General features: G+C 37.9%; 1 protein-coding gene across 1 annotated transcript in view; it reads left to right on the top strand.

Moving 5' to 3' along the window:
* The window catches only part of clmna (calmin a), a 35,272-nt gene extending 21,761 nt beyond the window's left edge, over nt 1-13,511 (top strand). The window contains exons 3-13 of the mRNA XM_038307223.1: nt 4,089-4,184; nt 4,272-4,355; nt 4,434-4,526; nt 4,632-4,828; nt 4,908-5,101; nt 7,691-7,773; nt 7,857-9,863; nt 10,281-10,393; nt 11,268-11,349; nt 11,440-11,492; nt 13,234-13,511. Of these exons, the coding sequence (XP_038163151.1) occupies nt 4,089-4,184; nt 4,272-4,355; nt 4,434-4,526; nt 4,632-4,828; nt 4,908-5,101; nt 7,691-7,773; nt 7,857-9,863; nt 10,281-10,393; nt 11,268-11,349; nt 11,440-11,492; nt 13,234-13,351 (3,120 nt within the window). The 3' untranslated portion in view covers nt 13,352-13,511. The remainder of the gene's footprint in view (nt 1-4,088; nt 4,185-4,271; nt 4,356-4,433; nt 4,527-4,631; nt 4,829-4,907; nt 5,102-7,690; nt 7,774-7,856; nt 9,864-10,280; nt 10,394-11,267; nt 11,350-11,439; nt 11,493-13,233) is intronic.
* The last annotated feature ends 8,796 nt before the right edge of the window (nt 13,512-22,307 follow it).

Raw genomic sequence — 22,307 nt, 5'->3', positions numbered from 1 at the left:
TTAATCCCAAAAGGGAAATTAAATAAAATCATTTTTTAATGAAAATTATTATATAATTTTGACCTGATGGTCTTGTAAATTTTTCTTAGGTGTCATTGGTTAAATGAATCAATTAGAAATTAAATCAGAACTTAAGAGCAGTCTTGAGGATTTTCTATGCAGCTCGGCTCACAGCCTTCATTACATTTTTAATTCTTTCCTTTCTTCCTTTTTTATTAAGTTGTCCATTTAACTTGGATCACAGCGTCACATAGCTGTGGAGCTTTAAATAGATTTTAAGCAAATTTTAGGAAACTAGAAATGCTTCATCTGTTATTTTATTACATGCTTTCTGCTTTTATTTAGTATTTTCAGCTACTTTTTTATGCAGTGGATTTACTGTCATTTAAATAGAAATATACACAAGATATTTTATAATTGTGATATTAACTGCTCTCTCTTAATAATTAGTCCCTGTTTTTTGTGTTACTAAAGGTTTATTAAAGAAAAATGTAAAAAAAAAAATAAATATATCTATATTTGCTATTAAACTCTGGTCCTGAAACATCCTGTCCCAATAAAAATATTAGAAACAGTGAAATTTAGAATAAGAAAGAAGATAAATTACACAGTTGCCACAGATTTGTCAGCTGCACATCCATGATGCGAATCTCCCGTTCCACCACATCCCAAAGATGCTCTATTGGATTGAGATCTGGTGAATGTGGAGGCCATTTGAGTACAGTGAACTCATTGTCATGTTCAAGAAACCAGTCTGAGATGATTCCAGCTTTATGACATGGCGCATTTTCCTGCTGAAAGTAGCCATCAGAAGTTGGGTACATTGTGGTCATAAAGGGATGGACATGGTCAGCAACAATACTCAGGTAGGCTGTGGCGTTGCAACGATGCTCAATTGGTACCAAGGGGCCCAAAGAGTGCCAAGAAAATATTCCCCACACCATGACACCACCACCACCAGCCTGAACCGTTGATACAAGGCAGGATGGATCCATGCTTTCATGTTGTAGACGCCAAATTCTGACCCTACCATCCGAATGTCGCAGCAGAAATCGAGACTCATCAGACCAGGCAACGTTTTTCCAATCTTCTATTGTCCAATTTCGATGAGCTTGTGCAAATTGTAGCTTCAGTTTCCTGTTCTTAGCTGAAAGAAGTGGCACCCGGTGTGGTCTTCTGCTGCTGTAGCCCATCTGCCTCAAAGTTCGACGTACTGTGCGTTCAGAGATGCTCTTCTGCCCACCTTGGTTGTAACGGGTGGTTATTTGAGTCACTGTTGCCCTTCTATCAGCTCGAACCAGTCTGGCCATTCTCCTCTGACCTCTGGCATCAACAAGGCATTTCCGCCCTCAGAACTGCCGCTCACTGGATGTTTTTTCTTTTTCGGACCATTCTCTGTAAACCCTTGAGATGGTTGTGCGTGAAAATCCCAGTAGATCAGCAGTTTCTGAAATACTCAGACCAGCCCTTCTGGCACCAACAATCATGCCACGTTCAAAGTCACTCAAATCGCCTTTCCTCTCCATACTGATGCTCGGTTTGAACTGCAGGAGATTGTCTTGACCATGTCTACATGCCTAAATGCACTGAGTTGCTGCCATGTGATTGGCTGCTTAGAAATTAAATGTTAACGAGAGTTGGACAGGTGTACCTAATAAAGTGGCCGGTGAGTGTATATATATATATATATATATATATATATATATATATATATATATATATATATATATATATATATGCAGACGTGCTGATATTTAAATCAGGATTATTACATTTCCCACTTTTGAAACTTGGTCATGTTGGTATATCAGACAAAGACAGTGTCCTTAAACTTTTTAAATTTTTTTTTAGTAATAAAAGCCATTCATAAACAACACCCTTGCTGTTTTTCTGGAAGAGCTTAAATTCCATTTTCCTACATCAGCAACTGTTGGAAAAGTTGCTGATGTAGGAATGCAGCCAAAATATTAGAGAACCTCTGAATAAACATTCAGGGAAACGGCTATATATTAAACTGCAGCTGTAAGTTATGTGTTGATGGTTGTGTTTATCCCCTTCAGCCTCCATTCCTATTTTTGTCTCCAGTTGTCCCGGTGCTCTATTTATTCTGGGGCTCGCATTATGTTGGGTTACTATTATTATTGTGGCCTTCGAGGCTCTGCAGTCTCTGTTCTCCATTTAATTTGTAAACAGTGAGTCTCAGCGTCTGATTGTCTCTTTTGTCTCCTGGAACACAATAATCCTCTCTTCTCTGCCTCTGTGTGTTTGGCCTGCTCTCAAAGCTCTGACCCACTAATTAAACAATCAAACACTTGTTTGCAGCCATCTTGGAAAGTTCCAGCCTCTCAGCCCCCCTCTTCACGACCGAGCATCCATGTTCCATCAGGTCCGTGTGAGGGCTGTCTCAGGCTCCTCTCGCTGATGTAACGATAAATCTGCGGCCATCACCACCTCATCCTGCTTGTTTCCTGCTAACATAACTCAAAGCTCCTCCATCTGCTGCTTCTGGAAGTTTCAGATGGAAGGATTTTTATCCACAGTGAAATGATGTTATGATATTTAGTCATTAAACACTGGATTCATCAGTAACTCCATGGTCTCTGAGTTTAAAGCTATAGTTGTTGAAATAACTTACTGGCTACTTTATTAGATCTGGGGAGTTTAAACTCCTCAAGCGGCATAACCTTAGCTTATATTGGTTTAAATTCTGTATAAAATCTTCAAGCAACTTTTTGCTATCTAACTTTTAATGTATTAATTGAAAGAAATTAATCAACCTTTGCAAAAATAATTATTACCTGCAGCTCTACCATCTTTTTGCTTGTCTGTATTCAGCACTCTACCAGCAAAACAAATTCCTTAAATGTGTACATGTACATTTTTTTTTATTTTCTTCAGTATTAACCGCTTGCATATACATATTTGGATGACGGGGTTTTAATGTTTTTATCTCCTTGAATGTTCTCTTCTCCAGAGCTGATTGTTGACCAAAAATCGAATGCCTCTGCAATTTGCATATTGAATTTTTTTTTATTCAAATAATTAGTAAAATGCAATTAATAGTCCAGCCCTAGTTAGACCTTTCTAATTACAGTCCCTCTTTCATGATGTCATCTGACCTGAGTGGGAACTGGTGTTGTCATTTACTGCTACTATCTGCACTTAGGTTTGACGAATTGGCATCTCAGAAATCAGTTGAAATAAGAGTCAGTTTAATATGTTGCTTTTCTGCCATGTCCAACCAGCGTTCACATTATCCACTCATTTATGACATTAAGGATCTAACTCAGTACCCACTCAGTATGACTGAAACAGTTAATTGGATTAATTGTCATTAATCGATTATTTAAATAATCTTCAACTAATTTAGTAGTTGATTAATCCTTAACGAGTATAGAGACTGTAAAACATACAGGTACCTTAAGCTGACAGAGGAACCCACTTTGAGCAGTAATTATACAAAAAAATGTAAAAAAAAAAAAACATTTTACATTTAAGTTAAAATTTGTTTTTGTCTGTCAGTATGCTCTATCCAGAACCCCTCAAGTCGAAAATGTTTAGTTTCACATGGTTTAACTTCGTAGAAATCTATTGCTATCTGATTATTAACCGATTAATTGAAAAAATAAATGACATATTTATCGATTTGCAAAATTTAGTTGCAGTCCTACCACTCAGCCAGTGTTCACTGAATAATTTTACTTTCCCTAAAGCAGTAGTTGATTCAAAAAAAGCGGGTGGTGTTCAACATATGTCGCTATATATCAGCTTACTGGTATTGCATCAATAACTAATGAATGCTTGGATCTTTTAAAGCCTAAACAGAAAAAAACTTTCTTTAATAAGGAGCTGCATCAAATATTTCTAATTGAATTGAAAGTAAATTTTGTACCTTGAACTGAGAAGTTTATGGTAAATTAAGCTGACTGTCTTCTTTATTAGCTTGAGATGGTTTTCCAGTAGAAATGATGGAGATCCGGATGGGATAAAGAGGACTCGCCTTTCTGATGTTAAGATTATTTGGGACACATATAAAGAAAATAAAGATACTAAATTAATTCCCTTATTTCTTCCTTCTTTTTCCACAGTGTGACCCACCACTACAGATCCAGGATCTGTTCCAGGATATTCAGGATGGACACGTCCTCATGGCTTTGCTCGAGGAGCTCTCTGGCTGTAAACTGGTCAGACTCGGATGTTTTTAATCATCTATGTGTAAACTCATGATGTGCCGTGCAGCTGTGTAACTGCTCTCTGTCTCCTTCTCATAGCTCCACGGCTTTAAGAAGTCTTCCCATCGGATTTTCCGACTCAACAACATCGCCAAGGTGCTGTCCTTTCTGGAGGAGAGAAATGTAGGTCTCCAAATCACTTGGCTGTGACTGCACTGATTCTGGTCTCTTTGTTAAAGCTGGGTTTATGTGTCTTTCCAGGTGAAGTTGGTCAGCATCGATGCAGCCGACATCGCTGATGGAAACTCTTCCATCATCCTTGGACTCATCTGGAACATCATCCTCTTCTTCCAGGTACTCCTTTCCTTCCTTCCCTCCGACCTGCTCTTCCCAGCTGGATCATGGTCAGATCTGACTTTGAAAAAATGTACCTAATCCAACCTTTCATTCTCCGCCAAGATCAAAGAGCTGACAGGAAACATCCGGAGCCAGTTCCCGTCTTCGTCCAGCTTGTCATCCATCCCCACCAGTTCGGACTCGGACACGTCCTTCAGCAGCTCTCCTTCAGAGGAGCGACAGTCTGCTGCCATCACCATAAGGGAAAACAGCAAGGCCATCAAGAAGCTGCTGCAGTGGATCCAAAGGAGAACCCGCAAGTGGGTTGGCTGTAAACCTTTAACACTAGTAAAACCTCAGCTAATGAAAGGGGTTCTGATTCGATCTGTTATGTTTTAGGTACGGAGTGGCTGTGCAGGACTTTGGGAAGAGCTGGACTAGTGGTCTGGCTTTCCTGGCTGTCATTAAATCCATTGACTCCAGTCTGGTGGACATGAGGAAGGCCCTGTTGAGGACCCCCAGAGAGAATCTGGAGGACGCCTTCAGGATAGCTCACTACAGTTTGGGAATACCACGACTGCTGGAGCCTGAGGGTAAAAAATCACTTTTACATACCTGATCCATGAATCAGCCGCTGGCTGCTGTGACACATTCCTGATGTTTCCTGATGTTCTGATAAGACGGAATCATAAACACAACAAGATTAAACACAGCCTTAATCACAATAAACCCGCAGAGTTTCTGCATTTTTTTAAACTGGTCGGTCTGGCCCATTGAAGGCAACTAAAAAATAACCGTTCATGGTTTGATTTAGCATGAAAGAGAGGATTAAACAGGCCTTACGTCCCAAAGTAGCTGTGATTAAATGATAATAGCAAAAACAGAATGCATGAAGGCATCATCTTTTTGTCCATCACACATAAGAGCTGCTATCACTTACCAGAAGTCAGTAGGTTATATTCATGGAACAAAGATAGACAAGGCTGACAAGAAAGAACTACTCCTCAACAGAGGGCTTTAAATAAAAAAGACAATAAAAGAGTGGAAAGAAGGAGGAGATTGGATGAGGCATCTGTTTATTACAGGTGATAGATGCAATTTATCCAATTAAAGAATTAAATTAAGGGAAGTAAGATCATCAGCTGAAACAGATTTAACTTTCAAACCTCCAACCTGCTGAGTAGTTGGCCATTTGGCGCTATGCCAGCATACTTTTCCCTGGAAACAGAACCAGTTTCCTCCAGTTGTGATCTCTGCTCTCTATCGTCGGCTGCATCTGTTTCAGCGCAAAAATCTGGTGATACCAGAGCAGGAATGTTTTACTGTTTCATCAGGAAACTGGTTAAATTAGAAACTGTTGATGAGAGATAGATGGCTTATCAAGTTTCATGTGCAAGGTTTTTTAAATATTTTAAATGTTTTCAGCTGTTTTCCATCTATAATACTATAATATACAGCTTTATAAATGTGTCAATTACTTTAAATGATCCACCTGGCCTGGATGTAAGAGATCTTAACTGTCTTCACGTAAATCCTTGTTAGTCTTTTAGACTGTATTAGTAAAAAGGTGGCTTTCCCAGAGGAAATCTGTTCTAGATTAAATCAAATCCACCCAAATTAAGATCTAAACACCCAATCGGTTGACTTGGAGAAGATGTAAGTTGAAATGTTTCTAAGATAGCATTGGGTTTAAGATTTGTTGTCAAGTATGTGAAAATTCATCCTTTACATTTCATTGTAATTTTTAATAAATGTGAAAGAAATAAGCATTCGTATTTTACAACAAACAACTTACTTTTCTTTAAAGGTGATAAACCTTTTACACAATTGGTGGCCGTGTGGGACTTTACTTGAGGGCGCAACAGTGGCGTCAGGTGTAGGAGTTTGCCCTGGAATGGAAGGGTTGACGGTTCAAGCCCCGGCTCCGGCTTTCAATGTAGTTGTGTCCTTTGGGAAGACAATTCACCTACATTGTCTACTGATGGAGGTCAGACGGCCTGGTGACACCAGTGTATGGCAGCCTTGCTTTTGTCAGTGAGCCCCAGGGCAGCTGTGGCTACAATATAGTTTGCCACCACCGGTGTATGAGTGTGTGCGTGAATGGGTGTATGACTGAATGTAGTGTAGAACGCTTTGGTCAAGTCTCCTGACTTGGAAAAGTGCTATTTACAGGCCGTTTAACTGATTGAAAGAGGACTCCCTTGTTTCTAATCAGAAAAAAAAGGACAACTATTTTAAAAATCTAAATGTGGCACTCTGGGCTTAATTGTGTTGGAAAATTGAAGGTATCTTAGATGCAGTTATTTGCAATGTATAGTAAGTTGAAAGGTGCAAGGCAATGTGACACAATAAGAGAGAGTTAAAGTTCAGACAAATGGAACTATGGTATAAGATGTATAATGATGAACAATATCTGATTGTTTTTCAATGTGTCTGTAGCAAAGAAAAGACAATAAGAGCATTATGGGAAAACACAAGCTTACCAAAAACACAAATGGATGTATGGATGTAGAAAACACTTAAGGAGTAGTAGAAACTGTTCATAAAGCAGGTAAAATTACAAACAAAGGCATCAGTGTCAAGGGTTTGGTATGGGGTACATGGCATTGTAAAATAAGTTATCATTTTGACACATTGTGTATAAAGTGAAACAGGTTAAAATTAAAGTTAGATGGATTGTAAAGGGTCTTTTTTTATTAAGAAAAGTTAACTTTAAAAAGAAAAACAAAAACACAGCTGGTGCATGTTTCCCTTATGACTTCCCTGTTCAAATGTCTCCTATGTTGGGTTGACCTTCCCTCCATCCAGGGTTTCGGCAGGGCAGGAGAAGAACGGTTCAAATCTATAAAGAACGAACACAAACTGATTAAAATTTGACCTTCAGGTCGGCGCTGCAGAGTGTTTTTAACTAAAACTGATCTCCACAGAGAAAGTTACCCCCCACCCCTAGCTGTTATGGCATTGCAGATATTGCACTTATGTAACATTGATATCCTCATTTGCATAAAAGCTGTAAATTTCAACATATTTAAATAACATTTTTATTTCCCAACAATTCTTTTTTGTATATTTATATTTACAATTGCTTTATGAAGGAAAGTTAGAAACCAAATTCAAATTCCCTTTCTTCGGCACAAACATAGTGAATAAAACTGATTCTGATTTCTTTCTTTCCTGCGTAGACATGGCTATAAACACTCCTGATGAGCAGTCTATCATCATGTATGTTTCCCAGTTCTTGGAGCACTTCCCCGGCATCCAGGAGGTAATGAAATGTTCCTGTAGGTTGTATCAGGTTCTGAATCTGGTTGAAGAAAATGTCTGTTAATGTTTCTGTCCTTCCTACAGTCGGAGGAACCTTCCCAGCTGATTGAACGAAGTGTCTCCATGGGTAGACTCAACTTTCGTGACATCGACTCGGAGCACGTGAGGAATGGAGCTTATCAAAGCAGAGTGAAGCAGCGATCCTACATGTTCCAGAGGGACACCACTCAACCTCCTCCCAAAGTCTTGATTTCCTCGGTGTCAGAGGACAGATGTGTCCTGGAGCCACGTTCCAGGGTGACCGCTGCTCGTTCGTGGTCGAGTGAAGACATCTTGTCAGACTCGCCCCACGCTGAAGACGAGTCAAACAGTGGGGACGTGAACACCAGAGAGTCTGGCAGAGATGTCCTACAGGACTTTGGTTCCCCTCAAGAGTCGTTTACGTACTCCCCCTCATCGGTACCAGAGTCGATGGTTGGTGACTCTGCCATCAACTCTCCGGACTCCTGGATGGAGGGCGAGCTGAACCCTGACAGGTTCTCTGAGAGTCGCAGTGACAGTTCCTTATATGACAGTGGGACGGCCTGGGATGTTTACCGGGCCACACCGGTGGAGGTGACACCATACGACGAGGGATTTATCTCATCGATCGAGGACAGAGCTCCCGATGAGGCCATCATTGAGACATGCATTGATGAAAGGAGGAGCTCTCTGGACAGATTTGATATGCAGACTGAGAAAAACCAAGAGGAAGAATGGAAGGAAGAAAAGGAGAACGCTGAGACTCTATACCAGAACCCAGACTCAGGCCAAACAGCTGATCTTAGAGAAACCAAACATATAGATGAAACTCAACTTCAAAAGGAGGACATTTCCAGAGAACAAAAGCCATTGATTAAACTCTATGAAGGAGAAAGTCTGGACAGCTCTGCTTCTGGAGATCTGCTTAAGAAATCTGATCAGTTAAACAGGTTTGAGCCCATCTTCTCCACTGAACCTCCTGATGACGAAAACCGTGCTGAAGAAATCCATCTGAGAGAACAGGATGGAGGAGAAAGTCACCAGAATGGAAAGTATAACGGTCAATCAGAATGTCTAGAGCAGACGTCTGAGGAGGACAATGGAGGTCAGAGAACTGATGCAGCTCCAGAAGATGAAGTAGAAGATGTAAGACTGAAGTCAGATAGTTTAAAAGAAGGAAATGGTAACATAGATGGAAGCCTAGAGATTTTAAGAGACTCCACACAGTGTGAAGAAAGCAGCAGCACAGAAACTTTAGATAAGCATGCAGCCAATGGGGGCACAGCATTCAAACCAAGTCTGAACATTCCTCTAATCTCCATCACCAGTGAGCCAGATGAGCCAGACGAAGAGACAGAACTTTACCCAGGAATTTTGGATCAGGACAAGCATGAGGATCAGTGGGGAAATTCAGAAGTCTGGAGTTCTCAAGGTCTTGAGAACAGTGTTGGGAGTAACGATGATGTACAAGAACCTCCAGAGAATCCATCCAGTTTAATACCAAAACATACTAAACCAACGAGAGACCCAGAAAGTGACTCTGCAAGGGATCCGATTGACCAGGATGGCAGCTTTGGGACAAACTCAAAAGGTAACAGTGATGATTTCCTGGATAAACAGAATGTTTCGGCTCAGCATCCTTCTACCAACTCCGACCACCAGCCTGATGGATACGGCTGGAATGACTCTGATGGACACTGGGACCATCCAGGGAACCATATGGACTCATTTAATGGCTTTCAGAACATTCTGGATCCAGGTTCTCAGCAGCTGAATGGTCAAATAGCAACGCCGTTTTCTGAACCAACAGAATTATCCAGAAACTTGGACCAGTTTTCGTCTGACTATCACAGAAGCTCTCCAACAGAGGACCTGGTCGGCGACCGAATAGAACCCATGGACCTGTTCTACCCTGACAAAGAGGAGTCCATTCTTCCAGAACCGCCTGACACTGAGATGCAGAGGTGGCCATCAGTTCTGAGCGTCTCCGCACTGGAACCGGCGCCACCTTCAGACAGATCAGAGGACCTGCTGGGTAATGACTTCCTGAGAGGAGGAGAACATGAACATGTGAGTTTCTGAGCCGTTCTCTGATTTGATCAATATTTATATTGAAGAAAGGTTTTGGATATCCGTAACATTCAAAGAAATCACATGTTCTATTATTCTACAAATTATTTAAGTTATCGGGATCAGCTTCTCTGGTTTGTTTAGCTGCTGAGCCACATTCAAATGTATGCAAATCACACTGCGTGGGTGTGCCTGTGTTATACAACAAGCTGTGAGTTACTTTGGTTGCAATTAGCTCTCTGAACCTGGTAAACATGTTTAAAGCTGAAAGAAAATACAATAAAATCAACTTTATTTCCGTTTTAACAGATTATTAGGAAGCTTTAAATTCAAGGTTTTTGTTGAGCTTTTTCTCATTCTCTCTGCTCCATCTTATTAGTTATTATTTGGCTGAATGATTCTTCTTTTTCCCGTAAGACGCCTTCCGACTCGTCTCCATCCCAGGAGCAGTGTGTGATGTGCGGAGTGACGATCGGAGCTGTGCAGGCCGCTGATGTTTCCGAAGCAGGCAGCAACGAAGGCCCTCTGAGGTAGGGCTTCTATTCTGGTACTGTGAGAACCAGACCAGACCCGAGGGAGAGCAGTTGGACCATTTTGACCCAAATCCTCTCTGTCTGCTCACAAGTTCCCATAAATGTACTGAGAGCAGATATCTCAGAGGGCTGCAGGAACGAATCATCACAGCTCAAAGACAGCAGACCAGGATTATAGTTAATGTGCTTCAATTAATTCTTACATCACAGATTAACTGGGTTTCTGTTCTTCAGTTGGATGTACGTTTATAATCCCTCAGGCTGTCAGACATCAGCCCTCTTTTTCTGATTCTGTTAGAGCTTTGACGGGTTTTAGCTGCAGCCTTTTAGGGTCTGTCATTGTTGCTCTGAAAGGGGTTCATTCTGAATACATTCAGGATGCAGGAAAATAAATGGATGTCTTGCAGGGTGTTGAAGGACTTCTACATGGAAGGTTTGGTATTTTTTGGGTGGGATTTTAAAATCTGAATAATGTTATGGAAAAACAATTGTGTCTAATATCTATATCTGCATCCTTTTAAATCTATATCTTTTTAAAAAGAGAGAGAGGATGTTATAGGAACTGAGGAGTTTGTTGTTGTTGTTTTTTTCTTGTTATAGAGAAGTTAGATAAAACTCCCAGGCTGCATGTGATCATTCACCCACAGACAGAAATAACAGTGGACTAAACGTCCCCTGTATCACAAATCCAATTAAAATTGAATGAAACTGAACTAAATCTTCTGAGAACCACCAAACTGCTGTAAATCTGCAGGGAAATAAACAGGACAGGCAGAGAAGTCAATAAAACAGTCTTTTCATTAAAGGTTCCAGCAATATCTGACGCTCTTGTCTCTCTCTGAGACCTGAACCGATGGATTTTGTCTTCTAGGATCGACTCCATCAGACCAAATGAGACCCACATCGCTCCAGTACTCCGACATAGAAAAGGAGCTCGCCTTTCCGAGTCCACAGTGAGTCCTATCCTCTGGCTGCTCCTCTCTGGGCTTTTTGCTGCACACATACCACATGGATCATAAATAACAGTAATAATTGTTTGACAGGACAAACCTAGAGCTGCACCCAGAACGGCTGAACCTGAAGACTCTGATTTGTGGTGAGAAAATCTTTGTGCTTTAATTTTCACCACGTTTCATCTACAGCCACATGATGGGTTTGAACTCCTTGCATAGTAGCATTGAGCAGGTTAAAGTATCCATCAGGTGGACAAACATACATCATGATAATAAAATGTACCTCTAGTGTTTATAGGCCATACTGATCCTTACTGTTCCATAATTACCCGTTGATTCAGTTCCATTTCTGTATTGGAACAGAACCCAGAGCCCTCTTGGTTTATTTTAAACACTTACAGCTAAGTTTCTGTGAAGAGCTGTCTGTGACCGGTTTGGCTTTGGTGATTTTTTGAAAATATTAAAATTAAAGATCACGATCTATGGTCAAAGTCAGTTTGAAATTGTAAGGAATTACCTGTTTTTTATCCCAAAAAAAGATTTTTAAACCTTAAAATACAGACATGTTTACTTCTTTATTATTTTAGATAGTTTTTCTTTGTCAGGATAGCAAATATCTACATTGCATAACTCATAGGGCAAAAAAAAAAAAAAGAATGGGAAATACAGGACAGCCTAAATGGATATAATCCATCCATCCATTTTCTAACACGCTTTTCCCAAATGGGGTCGCGAGGAGTGCTGGTGCCTATCTCCAGGTGTCTATGGGCGAGAGGCGGGGTTCAACCTGGACAGTTCGCCAGTCCATCGCAGGACAAAATGGATATAATAAAATATAAATATAATGATATTATAGTTACTGTTCTTAAGGGCCAGGTGGGCATATGTCTTTTAATTGTGACATTAAAGAGCGACTAAGCACACTTATAAAAGAGCGTGGTTGGGGACCGCTGATTTAAAATGTTATTTGAAGAGTGATCACTCCGAACAAGAATTGGGAATAATCCCTGAATAGCGAGAATCTATTTTTTGGTGCAGTCGCTTTATAAAATGCTGAAAATGTGTTTCCTTTAGAGCTGTTTATTCGGTTCTAATGTGTGCAATGTCACAGTCCTAAAAGTTCCTACATGCAGTATTAAACTGTATTGGATTTCAGATGCGATTTATTCATAGTCTGCATACCGCTGTATTGGTCAGTGTAATTACCTTTTATTGACTTGGATGCTAAAATTCATAGAGTGAAACGGTGATAGGGTGAGGATGGAAGAAAATATGTCTTCATATCAGTTTTGTCCTCATAAAATTCTACATCAACATGTTTTACTGATGCCCAGAGATAGAATGGGAAACTGTCCTGGGAGTAACCAGCTTCTAGTCCATGGAAATAAGCTCCATTCCCTGAACGACCCTGCAAAGATAAGCCAGTATGGTAAATAAATTTACCATAAATCTGTTTTCCGCAGATAGAAAAAAAGAGCTTTCTATTAGTCGAGGAGATTAAGAGACTGGTGTTTAGAATACTGCTAAGGAATACGACTGCTAAAGAAATTTCTCTTAAGATTTAAAAGTGCTTTTAATAAGTGATAACATATTAGCTCTTTAGGGGCTTTGCCATTCTGTGGCCAAATTTTTTCTCTACTATATTCTTTTAAGTAACGACTATAAATTGGTGTTACAGGCAGAAAGGGGCATAAGACTCCCAAACCTTCCTCTACCTCTGAAAGCCTTTTGGTTTAATCCAGTTTTATGGAGAGATCTAAATATAAATCATATTATCTCCACAGTTAGATATTTTTAACAACTGCTGCTTGATTTTCTAACCTCTTCTGGCTCCTTCCCTCTAAACTCTGAGCCCTCTGATCCTGATCCTTTGTTTGTTTGCAGGTGGAAGGAGAACTGGGAGCTATGTTTGCTGCTGCTGCTGTGGCTGCTGCTCTACTCCTTCATGGTTCTTCCTCAGATGGACCTGAAGACGCTGCCGAGCTTGCTGCTCAACCGATAAACGCGCACGCACGCACAGCCCAACTAAAACACACAATAAAAGCATTGAAGGAACCGGAGCTGAGCTGCCATCCTCCTCTTCGTCACTCACTCCAGCTTATATGAAGGCTTTATTCTTCTTGTCTGACAGAATTCATTTTTTTATTTACTTTTGTAAAAAAGTAATCTTTGATGTAAGCAATGTCAACAAATGTAAATTTGCAGATTCTTAAAGTTCTAAGAATAAACTATAAAAAAAAAAAGCTGCTGTTTTAAATTAGAATTACACAAATCAGTCACAAGAAAGACTCACACAGATGTAGGGATATCCCAGAGAATAAAATGTGTTGTAATTTTACAGAAATCATGAACAGATTCTGTTAAAACAGGTGGGTAAAGGCACCATCAGGGGCATTTTTATTGGAAAAACAGTTTATCGATAAAATTTTAATTTCTGAAAATTTAACTTAAATTGTTATTTTTTGACCGTCTTTAATAAATCCCTGCCTTTTTGCAGGCACATAAACATAAACAATGGTTCAGTTATCAATTTTCAAAGTAAGTTTCTGGTTCATTTTAATCTTAGTTCCTGTATGTTTTTTTTTTTTTTTTTTATTGTTTCTTTAAGATCACACTTCAGATACTGCTGCTTTATTCTCACTTCATTACTGAACCATCACGGCTGTTCTAACTGGTCTTATAATGATGCTTGTTGTAAAGTATTTTATTTTGAAATGTTCCTTCTGCAGTTTGTATTGTTTCCTCTTTTATGCCAGCTGGAAGCATGATTTCTTCCTCCAAGGTTCTCTGTAATGTTCCTCTCAGACACACTGATATTTTGTCTCTCAGCTCACCGATCAGCCTCTTTAAAGCTCTTATGATTCATATCTGCATGGAGATATGCAGAACTAGAACCCTTTGAACTTTAGAGAGTTTTGTTTTTTTGCTGCTTATGAAGTCTTAATTTTTCCTCTGTTTAAATTTTTTTTTTTTTACTGTAATCCAGTTTGGAGTTTTAAGAGCTAGTTTCAAAGCCTCAACAAAGAAAAAAGTTAAGCTTTCAGACTGAATTGAAGCAGGTGTGTGTCTGAAGCTAACACTGACAGCTTTCTTATCTGTGTTTAAAATATTGATACTAAAGATGCATCAGTGGAAAGAAAGTTTCGACTCACAAGAATATGCAACACAGTCTTCTGAATGTATAATAATGGGTCACAGTTGGAGAAGGTGAAGGTCTCACCTTCATTCAACCCTGTAATCCGTCCCAGTTTTTCAGAGGAAGCATTTTAATGGACCAAAGGCATATATTCACAACCTCTTAAGATTTCCACTTTTTTTTCCATATTGCAACCACAAGCTCAAAGTCTGTGAGCAATACAGGATTTTGAAAGCAAAGAAAATATGTGTAAGAGGTAATATACATGGTTTTCAAAGGTTTTTACAGATGTAAATCTGAAAGTTAGAGCTAATATGGGTTCATGTGTTGCAGAACCACCTTTTGCTGCATTAGGCTAGTGTGTGTCCTTTTTTATGGCGACATAGCTCATGCTACACAATCAGAATGGATAGAGAGGCTCTGCAAACTTAAGTTATTGAGTCTTTGCTTCTCATTCTCAGCATGATATAAGTCAGAGCTCTGACTAGGCCATTTCAACACCTGAATACGCTAAGATCTAAAGCATTTCTCTACAGCTCTGGCAATATGTTTATGGTTCATGCCCCTCTGGAAGATGAACAACAGTCTCAGCTTTTTTTTTTATTGGTTTTCTTCCAGGAATGTTGCATATTTCGCTTTATCCTTTTTCCCATCAACTTTGACTTTGCTGGCATTTTACACCCTATCCAAAAAGTTTAAATTTGGACCCGTCTGTCTTAAGAACACTTCTTCTATTCTTGTAGTTAACCTGAAAACCATCTGTATTTACAGAGACAGAATTACATACCTTTAGGGGACACATCAGCTGAATAGCTGCTGTGTCTACTGCATCTTTTTTGTGGATTTTAAAGATTAGAATTAATGAAAAACAGAGAACTTTTTTTGCTCTCTAGTTTGTTATGTCTTTGTGCTGCATGAATCAAATGGGATCCAAATAAACTGGGAACATCTTACATTTTCTGCTCCTCTACTGTGACTCAGCACAATTACGACACATTTAAAATGAAGTGTTATAAAAGACTGATGCAAAATGTAAAGCTCTAGATTTTTGAATGTTTGTAAAGTGTGATGGGGCCTCTGAATGTTCTGCACCGAAGAGACAAACCACCAAAGATCATGTTCATCAGGTACTGTTTTCAGCAGGTTTAATTATATGGTTAAAATTTTTTTAGAGCAGCTCAGATCCGGATTTTACAAGACTGGGTGAATATGAATCATGATGGATGGATATTTGGAAAATGTTTTTTTTTTTATTATTATTATTTTGTTGTAAGAATTTCCCTACCAACTTATCCTCACTGAATATTGTTTCGCTCACCATCACCTGAACTGAGTTTCACACATCAGCTCCTCTGTCGACTTGTAGGCAGCAAAGAAGCTGCTCGACACAGTTCACCATCACTACTGTGTGCCTGCTTTGGAATAATTATTTACACAACTTTGTGCTAATTGTACACTTAATACTGACATACGTTTGTCATCAGCCTCAACATTAGAACCACTTGAATGAGAAATTATACACTTCCATTTCAAGGAAACTTCAGGTCATATCTACTCCAGATCCCCTAAACCCAGCTCAGAAAGCGCAATGAGCGCTGATCTGATCAGAGACAGTTCCCTGAGACCCAGCCCTAACAGCCCTCAGGACCCGCAACATAAACATCCCACAGACGACCTGCATCCATGCTGTTGGAGCTACCGAACAGAAAGAAACTGGTTTTAATGTTCTGGCTGTTTGTTGCACTGTTATTACAAAATAAATGTATGTAAGGATTTTGTAAAAAGTCTCAAAACAAAACTTTACACTTAATATCCTGATTAATTTGCATTTAAATCCTGTAGAAATCGACCACTGAATATATTTTATGTATATTATTTACCTTATTAGGTTGTTACTAATGCATTAAAGTGCCCCTGATATTGAAATCAAGAGAGTTGTCCTTTTATTTTGGTCAACTGCCATGCATATTTCTGCTGCACACATTGTCTGAAACTGGTTTGTCTAAGTTTTACCTGCATGTCTGGAGATTAGTAGATAGACCAGTGGAGCACCTGATTCTGTAATCTTGAATCACAAAATATATTCCCTTGCTCTTTTACGTCCTACACACATTCAGTTGCTGATTAACACAATCATCTAATCTGCCAATCACATGGCAAGAAAAGTCATAAAGCATTTAGGTATCTAGACATGGGGGGGAACAACTTGCAGAGGTTCAAATTGAGCATCAGAATGGGTAAGAAAAGGGATGCAATTGACTAAAGGTGGCTTGGTTGTCAGTGCAGGAAGAGCTGGTCTATATAGCTGAAAAACTATGGAGCTACTGGAATTTTCACACACAGCCAGCTCCTCCCTCGTTAAGTAAGGGAAAATATAAAAGTTCTACCTGCTTCAGTCTTGGTTTCATATTCTGCTCTACATGCTACCTGATTTATTTCAATGAAAATGCAGACTTCTTTATGATGCCTGTGTAAAAATCCTCGGATGGCTACTTCCAGCAGGAAAATTCATAATGTCATACAGTCCACATTTTTCGAACTGGTATCATAAACATAATCATTTTAATTCAATCACTGTATTTGTAGTTTAAAGCTCTATTTTACAAAACACAGCTTACAGAGACAATTCAATCAGAACACACAGCCAGACTGCCCCTCTTGGAAGACCATCTGGGCACAGAAGAGATTCACTTGCATTGTGAGGACTCTGCAGCAATCCCTCACACCCAACATGCATGGGGTGACAGTGGAGAGGCAAAAACTCCCTTTTAGCAGTAAGAAACTTCCAGCAGAACCAGAGTCTGACTGGAGTTTGGGAAGACAGAGGGCGAAATATGAAAGGAACATAGAGGCACTGATTCATAAATGCTTACTATGTTCTAAAATATAGAAATATAGGACTGTAAACAAGCTCCACAGGTGACTCTTTCTGGGAAAAGAACAGTTAAGAAGATAAGCTCTTAGCCAATTTTAATGTTAAAAAGGATGAAAGAGAGCTCATACAAGTTACAGCAAAAGATGAGCCCACATCTATGTCTAGCGAAGAAACAGGACTAAACACTGAAAAACAGTCAGCAGCAATCAAGCTGATTCCTCCCTCACAGCTAAACAGAGTGCCAGATCAGATGAGGCTGCAATGCCAAAACAGTAGTCTCTATGTCCTCCAGCACCCTAAGCCTATAGCAGCATAACTATAGAGGTAGATCAGGTAACCTGAGCTACTCTAGCTATAAGCTTTTAAAAAATAGAAAAAATAAGCCCATTCCTGAAAATAAACTGGGTATCCTCTTCATGGACTAAAACTGGTGGTTGCTCAGAAGAGAGGCCTAATGACTAAATTATCTGTTTTCCAATCTACTTTTAGAAATTCTAGGAGCCAGTACTAAACCTGCAGATTAAGAGCAAAGTGCTGTTAGGAACATAAGGAACAATAAGATCTCTGGTATTAGATGGACCTTAGTTATGTGGGGTTTTACATATGAGAAAAAGACATTTGAATTCTATCCTAAATGTAACAGTAAGCAAATGAAGCAAAGCTGAAAATGGACTAAATATGATCAGGTTTATAATAAGTTCCCTGTATTCTTATGACCTCCACAGTCTCTGGATTTCAATCTACCAGAGAACTTTCGGGATGTCATGGAACAGAACATATATATCCTAAATATGCAGTTTAAAAACCTATTGAAAATCTGTAAAGTTTTAAGGACAGGAGATTCTCTGTTATGTCATCCCAGGATTCATTGACAAAGAGAAGCCGTGATTTAACAGGAGTTACCCTTTCAAAAGGAAGCATTCTAAGTTATCTTATCCTTTTAAGGATACACAGTTTAAACTTATTAGTCTGTTGCAATTTACACCTTGACCAACCCAGATCTTCCCTCAGAATGGAGACCTTGTTTAAATTCACAAGGCTTCTAGACTCAGAGGGCGAATATTATCCTTCCTGGTCTGCAGCGAGAAAGTGACAGTAGCTGTATCTGTGTGACCAATTACTTTCAAAGCCAAAGCTATCCCTGCTAACAAACTTAGTTTACTCTTTAAAGTTCAACAATTCTTCTCAACAATTCTGTATTTGAAAGTTTCGTATAATGCTTTGCAAAATACAAGATTACATATTTTTGACTCATCCTTATAAGTTAAGACATTTTCCACAAAACCTATCAAGTCGAGATCCAGATTGCTGAAACTATGAGATAAAGAATTCAATTCAGTTTATTTCTATAGCACCAATTCATAAAACATGTAATTTTAAAGCACTTTACAATTCATCCAGATCATACAATTGATTCATTTTTTTTTTATCTGAGGAAAGAATTGACTTATTGACTCGAAGGTAATCCCTCACACTTAGCATGCTTGTTTTTTGGTCAACTATTTAAAATTTCACACTTGAAAAGGGTCGTGGCAGGTTATTGGTGTTATTTTTTTATCTTCACCAAGTGAAGATTTTGTTAGTAACAAGTAAAACAATCTTTTATAAGCTCGATAGTGCCATCTTCTGGCAGCTAAACAAAACTACAAGGTATAAAATAAGAGAGGTCAATGGCAATTCTGATTAAGATCATCCATTTAATATGTCTAAAGAAGCTAGAGAAGAGTTCAAGTCAACCTTTAATTGTTAAATCCAGTTCAGTCACAGAACCACGAAGGCAATGATATGATTAAGTATGACAGACAGTGTTTATACAGCTTTGTTAAAGGCTAGAATTTGATGTGGAAACTAAAATATTCATGAAAACCTAAAACAGCTTGTTGTACATTTAAAACATTGAAGAACATGGAGTGCCAGCTGAAATTCTACAGTAAAAAGCTGAAAAAATGGAAAATCCAAGCAGAATTTTCCATCTTTGACATAGCTATTGTAGCCCATGCAACGACGAAACAACACAACAATAGGCCCATAAGCATCTTATCTGGGTGGGCCCCATATGAAGTACAACACGTGATAAAGGTTCAGGATAGGGAAACAGTTCTATTAATAAGCCAAGAAGATACAATTACGCAATTCTCAGTAGTTTAACATCACACATAGAAAAATAGTGACTGTGCACCATGGAACTATTGGTGAAAATGCACCACCACATCCACGAAAACATGGATGTACTATGCATGTCCATGAATACACATTTGGTATACCACTACACACCTATGAAGACAATTAGGTGACGGCAGTCTAAATGAGCCAAACCTCAAATCGTTTTTATTTTTTGAAGTTTTTTGCCGTTCTTTCAGCAGCTCTTCTTTCCTTTTTCTTTTCTAGAATCCACTTAAGTTTTTTAACTTTTTATTTTTTTTGGTATCCATGGTCGCTAACACATTGTACGTAACGGTTATGGTTTAATCTACCTTCTGGTTTTGGTCTAATGTGATATAACATCTTGCATGTTGCACCCACGTTACGTATGTAATATGTTCAGTCAGGTCATCATAACCCATTACCCATAATTCCAAGTCATACACTGTTCTTTTAAGATCTTTATTGTGGTTTGAAACATATTATATGAGTGTGTTTTTTACCCACCTTCTAATGAAGTATACAGAGTTATTAACATAGTAATTAAAAGTACTGCTGTCTGCTTTGCTATTGATGTCGTGTTTAAAAGCCTCACAATCATATTGAAATCTGGCATGTGTTGTGGTATAAATATGGTCCGTTCAGTCACTTCAGCCTCAGGTGGGTTTAAGAGGAATTTTCTGCACCATTACATGAGTGGCCATTACATATGCTTACCGATATTTACGCCATTAAGCCTATGCCTCTAAAAAGGAGGTTTGAATCAATAACTTACCAGCTCAACTTAAATCATTTAAATAACATAAAGATTAAGAGTAGAGTTCATAGTTGTGCATTTATTACACAAAAAATTGAGATAATTGTGTTTTAGACTGATATGTTCTTTAGTCTACTTTAATACTCTGTAAGCACATTGCAGGGACACGACAGATATTATTTCTAAGCCTACTATCCAAAAAGTGTGGATGTAGAGCCACCCAGCAATCTACTTATCTTTCTTTTTTTAACTCTATCATGCACATTTCTGGTGGGGAAAAAAATTTATGAAAAATAAATAAATGAATTAGAAAATAAAAAAAAAATAAAATAAAACGCCTTCCAGAGGCGTAGAGAGATTATTAAGGGCCTGTTCGAGGCCTTTGGACCAGGCTCTCCAATCAGAATAGTAATAATGGCCCAAAAAAAGTTTAAAATATTTTTTTATTATTTTTTTTTTACTTAACACACATGCATGTATATATATATATATATATATATATATATATATATATATATATATATATATATATATATATATATATATATATATATATACACACACATATATATATATATATATATACACACACATATATATATATATATATATATACACACACATATATATATATATTTATATACACACACATATATATATATATATATATATACACACACACATATATATATATATATATATATATATATATATATATATATATATATATATATATATATATATATATATATATATATATATATATATATATATACCGTAAATTCTCTAATATAGGCCCGGGCCTTTATTTCACTCAAGTGCATCGCGGTCCAGGCCTTTATTGGATAGAGGCCAGAATTAGAGACAGCCCTCTATTGCTATTTGAGCAAAACAGACTACCAGTGGAATGAATAAAAATGAGATTTTGTGTCTATTTGAACCTATAAAACACTAGGTATATTTATTGAAAAAGTACAGTTACCATGTCTCGCTTGGTTTGAAGTAAAAAAAAAAAAAAAAAAATCCTCCAATTCTGTTTAATTCTCCTCCTCAGTTTTTCTCCTACTCTTCATCTCTCCCTTTAATCTCCTCATCACTCGCGCTCCTCCTCCTGTTCTGCTGTGTGTCTGTTCTCTTCCTCGTGCAGACGGGCAGCAGTCAGGGCCTGTCGTCCAGCAGCGCAGGGCTGTGGTACTTGTATGTTACTACAACAAGTATAATGTTGAGGTATGCCCAGAAAAAACGTTTATAGCCCCAGCCTGTATTAGAGACCGGCCATTATTTACCTCCTCTGACAAATCGAGACCGGCCAATGTTAGAGTCACGGCCGCTATTGGAATACAGGCCAATATTAGAGAATTTACGGTATTACTTTATGTTTCTTTCCTTTAGTGATTTTGTTACCTTGAAACTTTGAACATGGTAAATTGTTACTGAATATAAAAATGAAAAAAGATTCAAGATTTCTATATATATATATACATATATATATATATATATATATACATACATATATATAAATAAATATATATATACATACATATATATATATATATATATATATATATATATATATATATATACATACATATATATATATATACATACATATATATATATATATATATATATGTATGTATATATATATATATGTATGTATATATATATATATGTATGTATATATATATATATATATATATATATATATATATATATATATATATATACATATATATATATATATATATATATATATATACATACATATATATATATATATATATATATATATATATATATATATATATATATATATATATATATATATATATATATATATATATATATATATATATATCAACTTTTTTTGGGCCATTATTACTATTCTGATTGGGGAGCCTGGTCAAAAGGCCTCGAACAGGCCCTTAATAATCTCTCTACGCCTCTGGAAGGCGTAGAGTTTCCGTCTGAGGCGGGTTGGTTTCGTACGCAGGAACTCTATTCTCCGTCACTTACGCACATTGACCCTGAAGCTAATGAGCTAGGCT

Source organism: Cyprinodon tularosa, unplaced genomic scaffold (assembly GCF_016077235.1).
Source record: "Cyprinodon tularosa strain WSP-4 unplaced genomic scaffold, ASM1607723v1 ctg603, whole genome shotgun sequence".
In the NCBI taxonomy this organism is placed as follows: domain Eukaryota; kingdom Metazoa; phylum Chordata; class Actinopteri; order Cyprinodontiformes; family Cyprinodontidae; genus Cyprinodon; species Cyprinodon tularosa.
The sequence above is the reverse complement of the archived record's forward strand: the minus strand, read 5'-3'. Positions and strand labels throughout refer to the sequence as shown.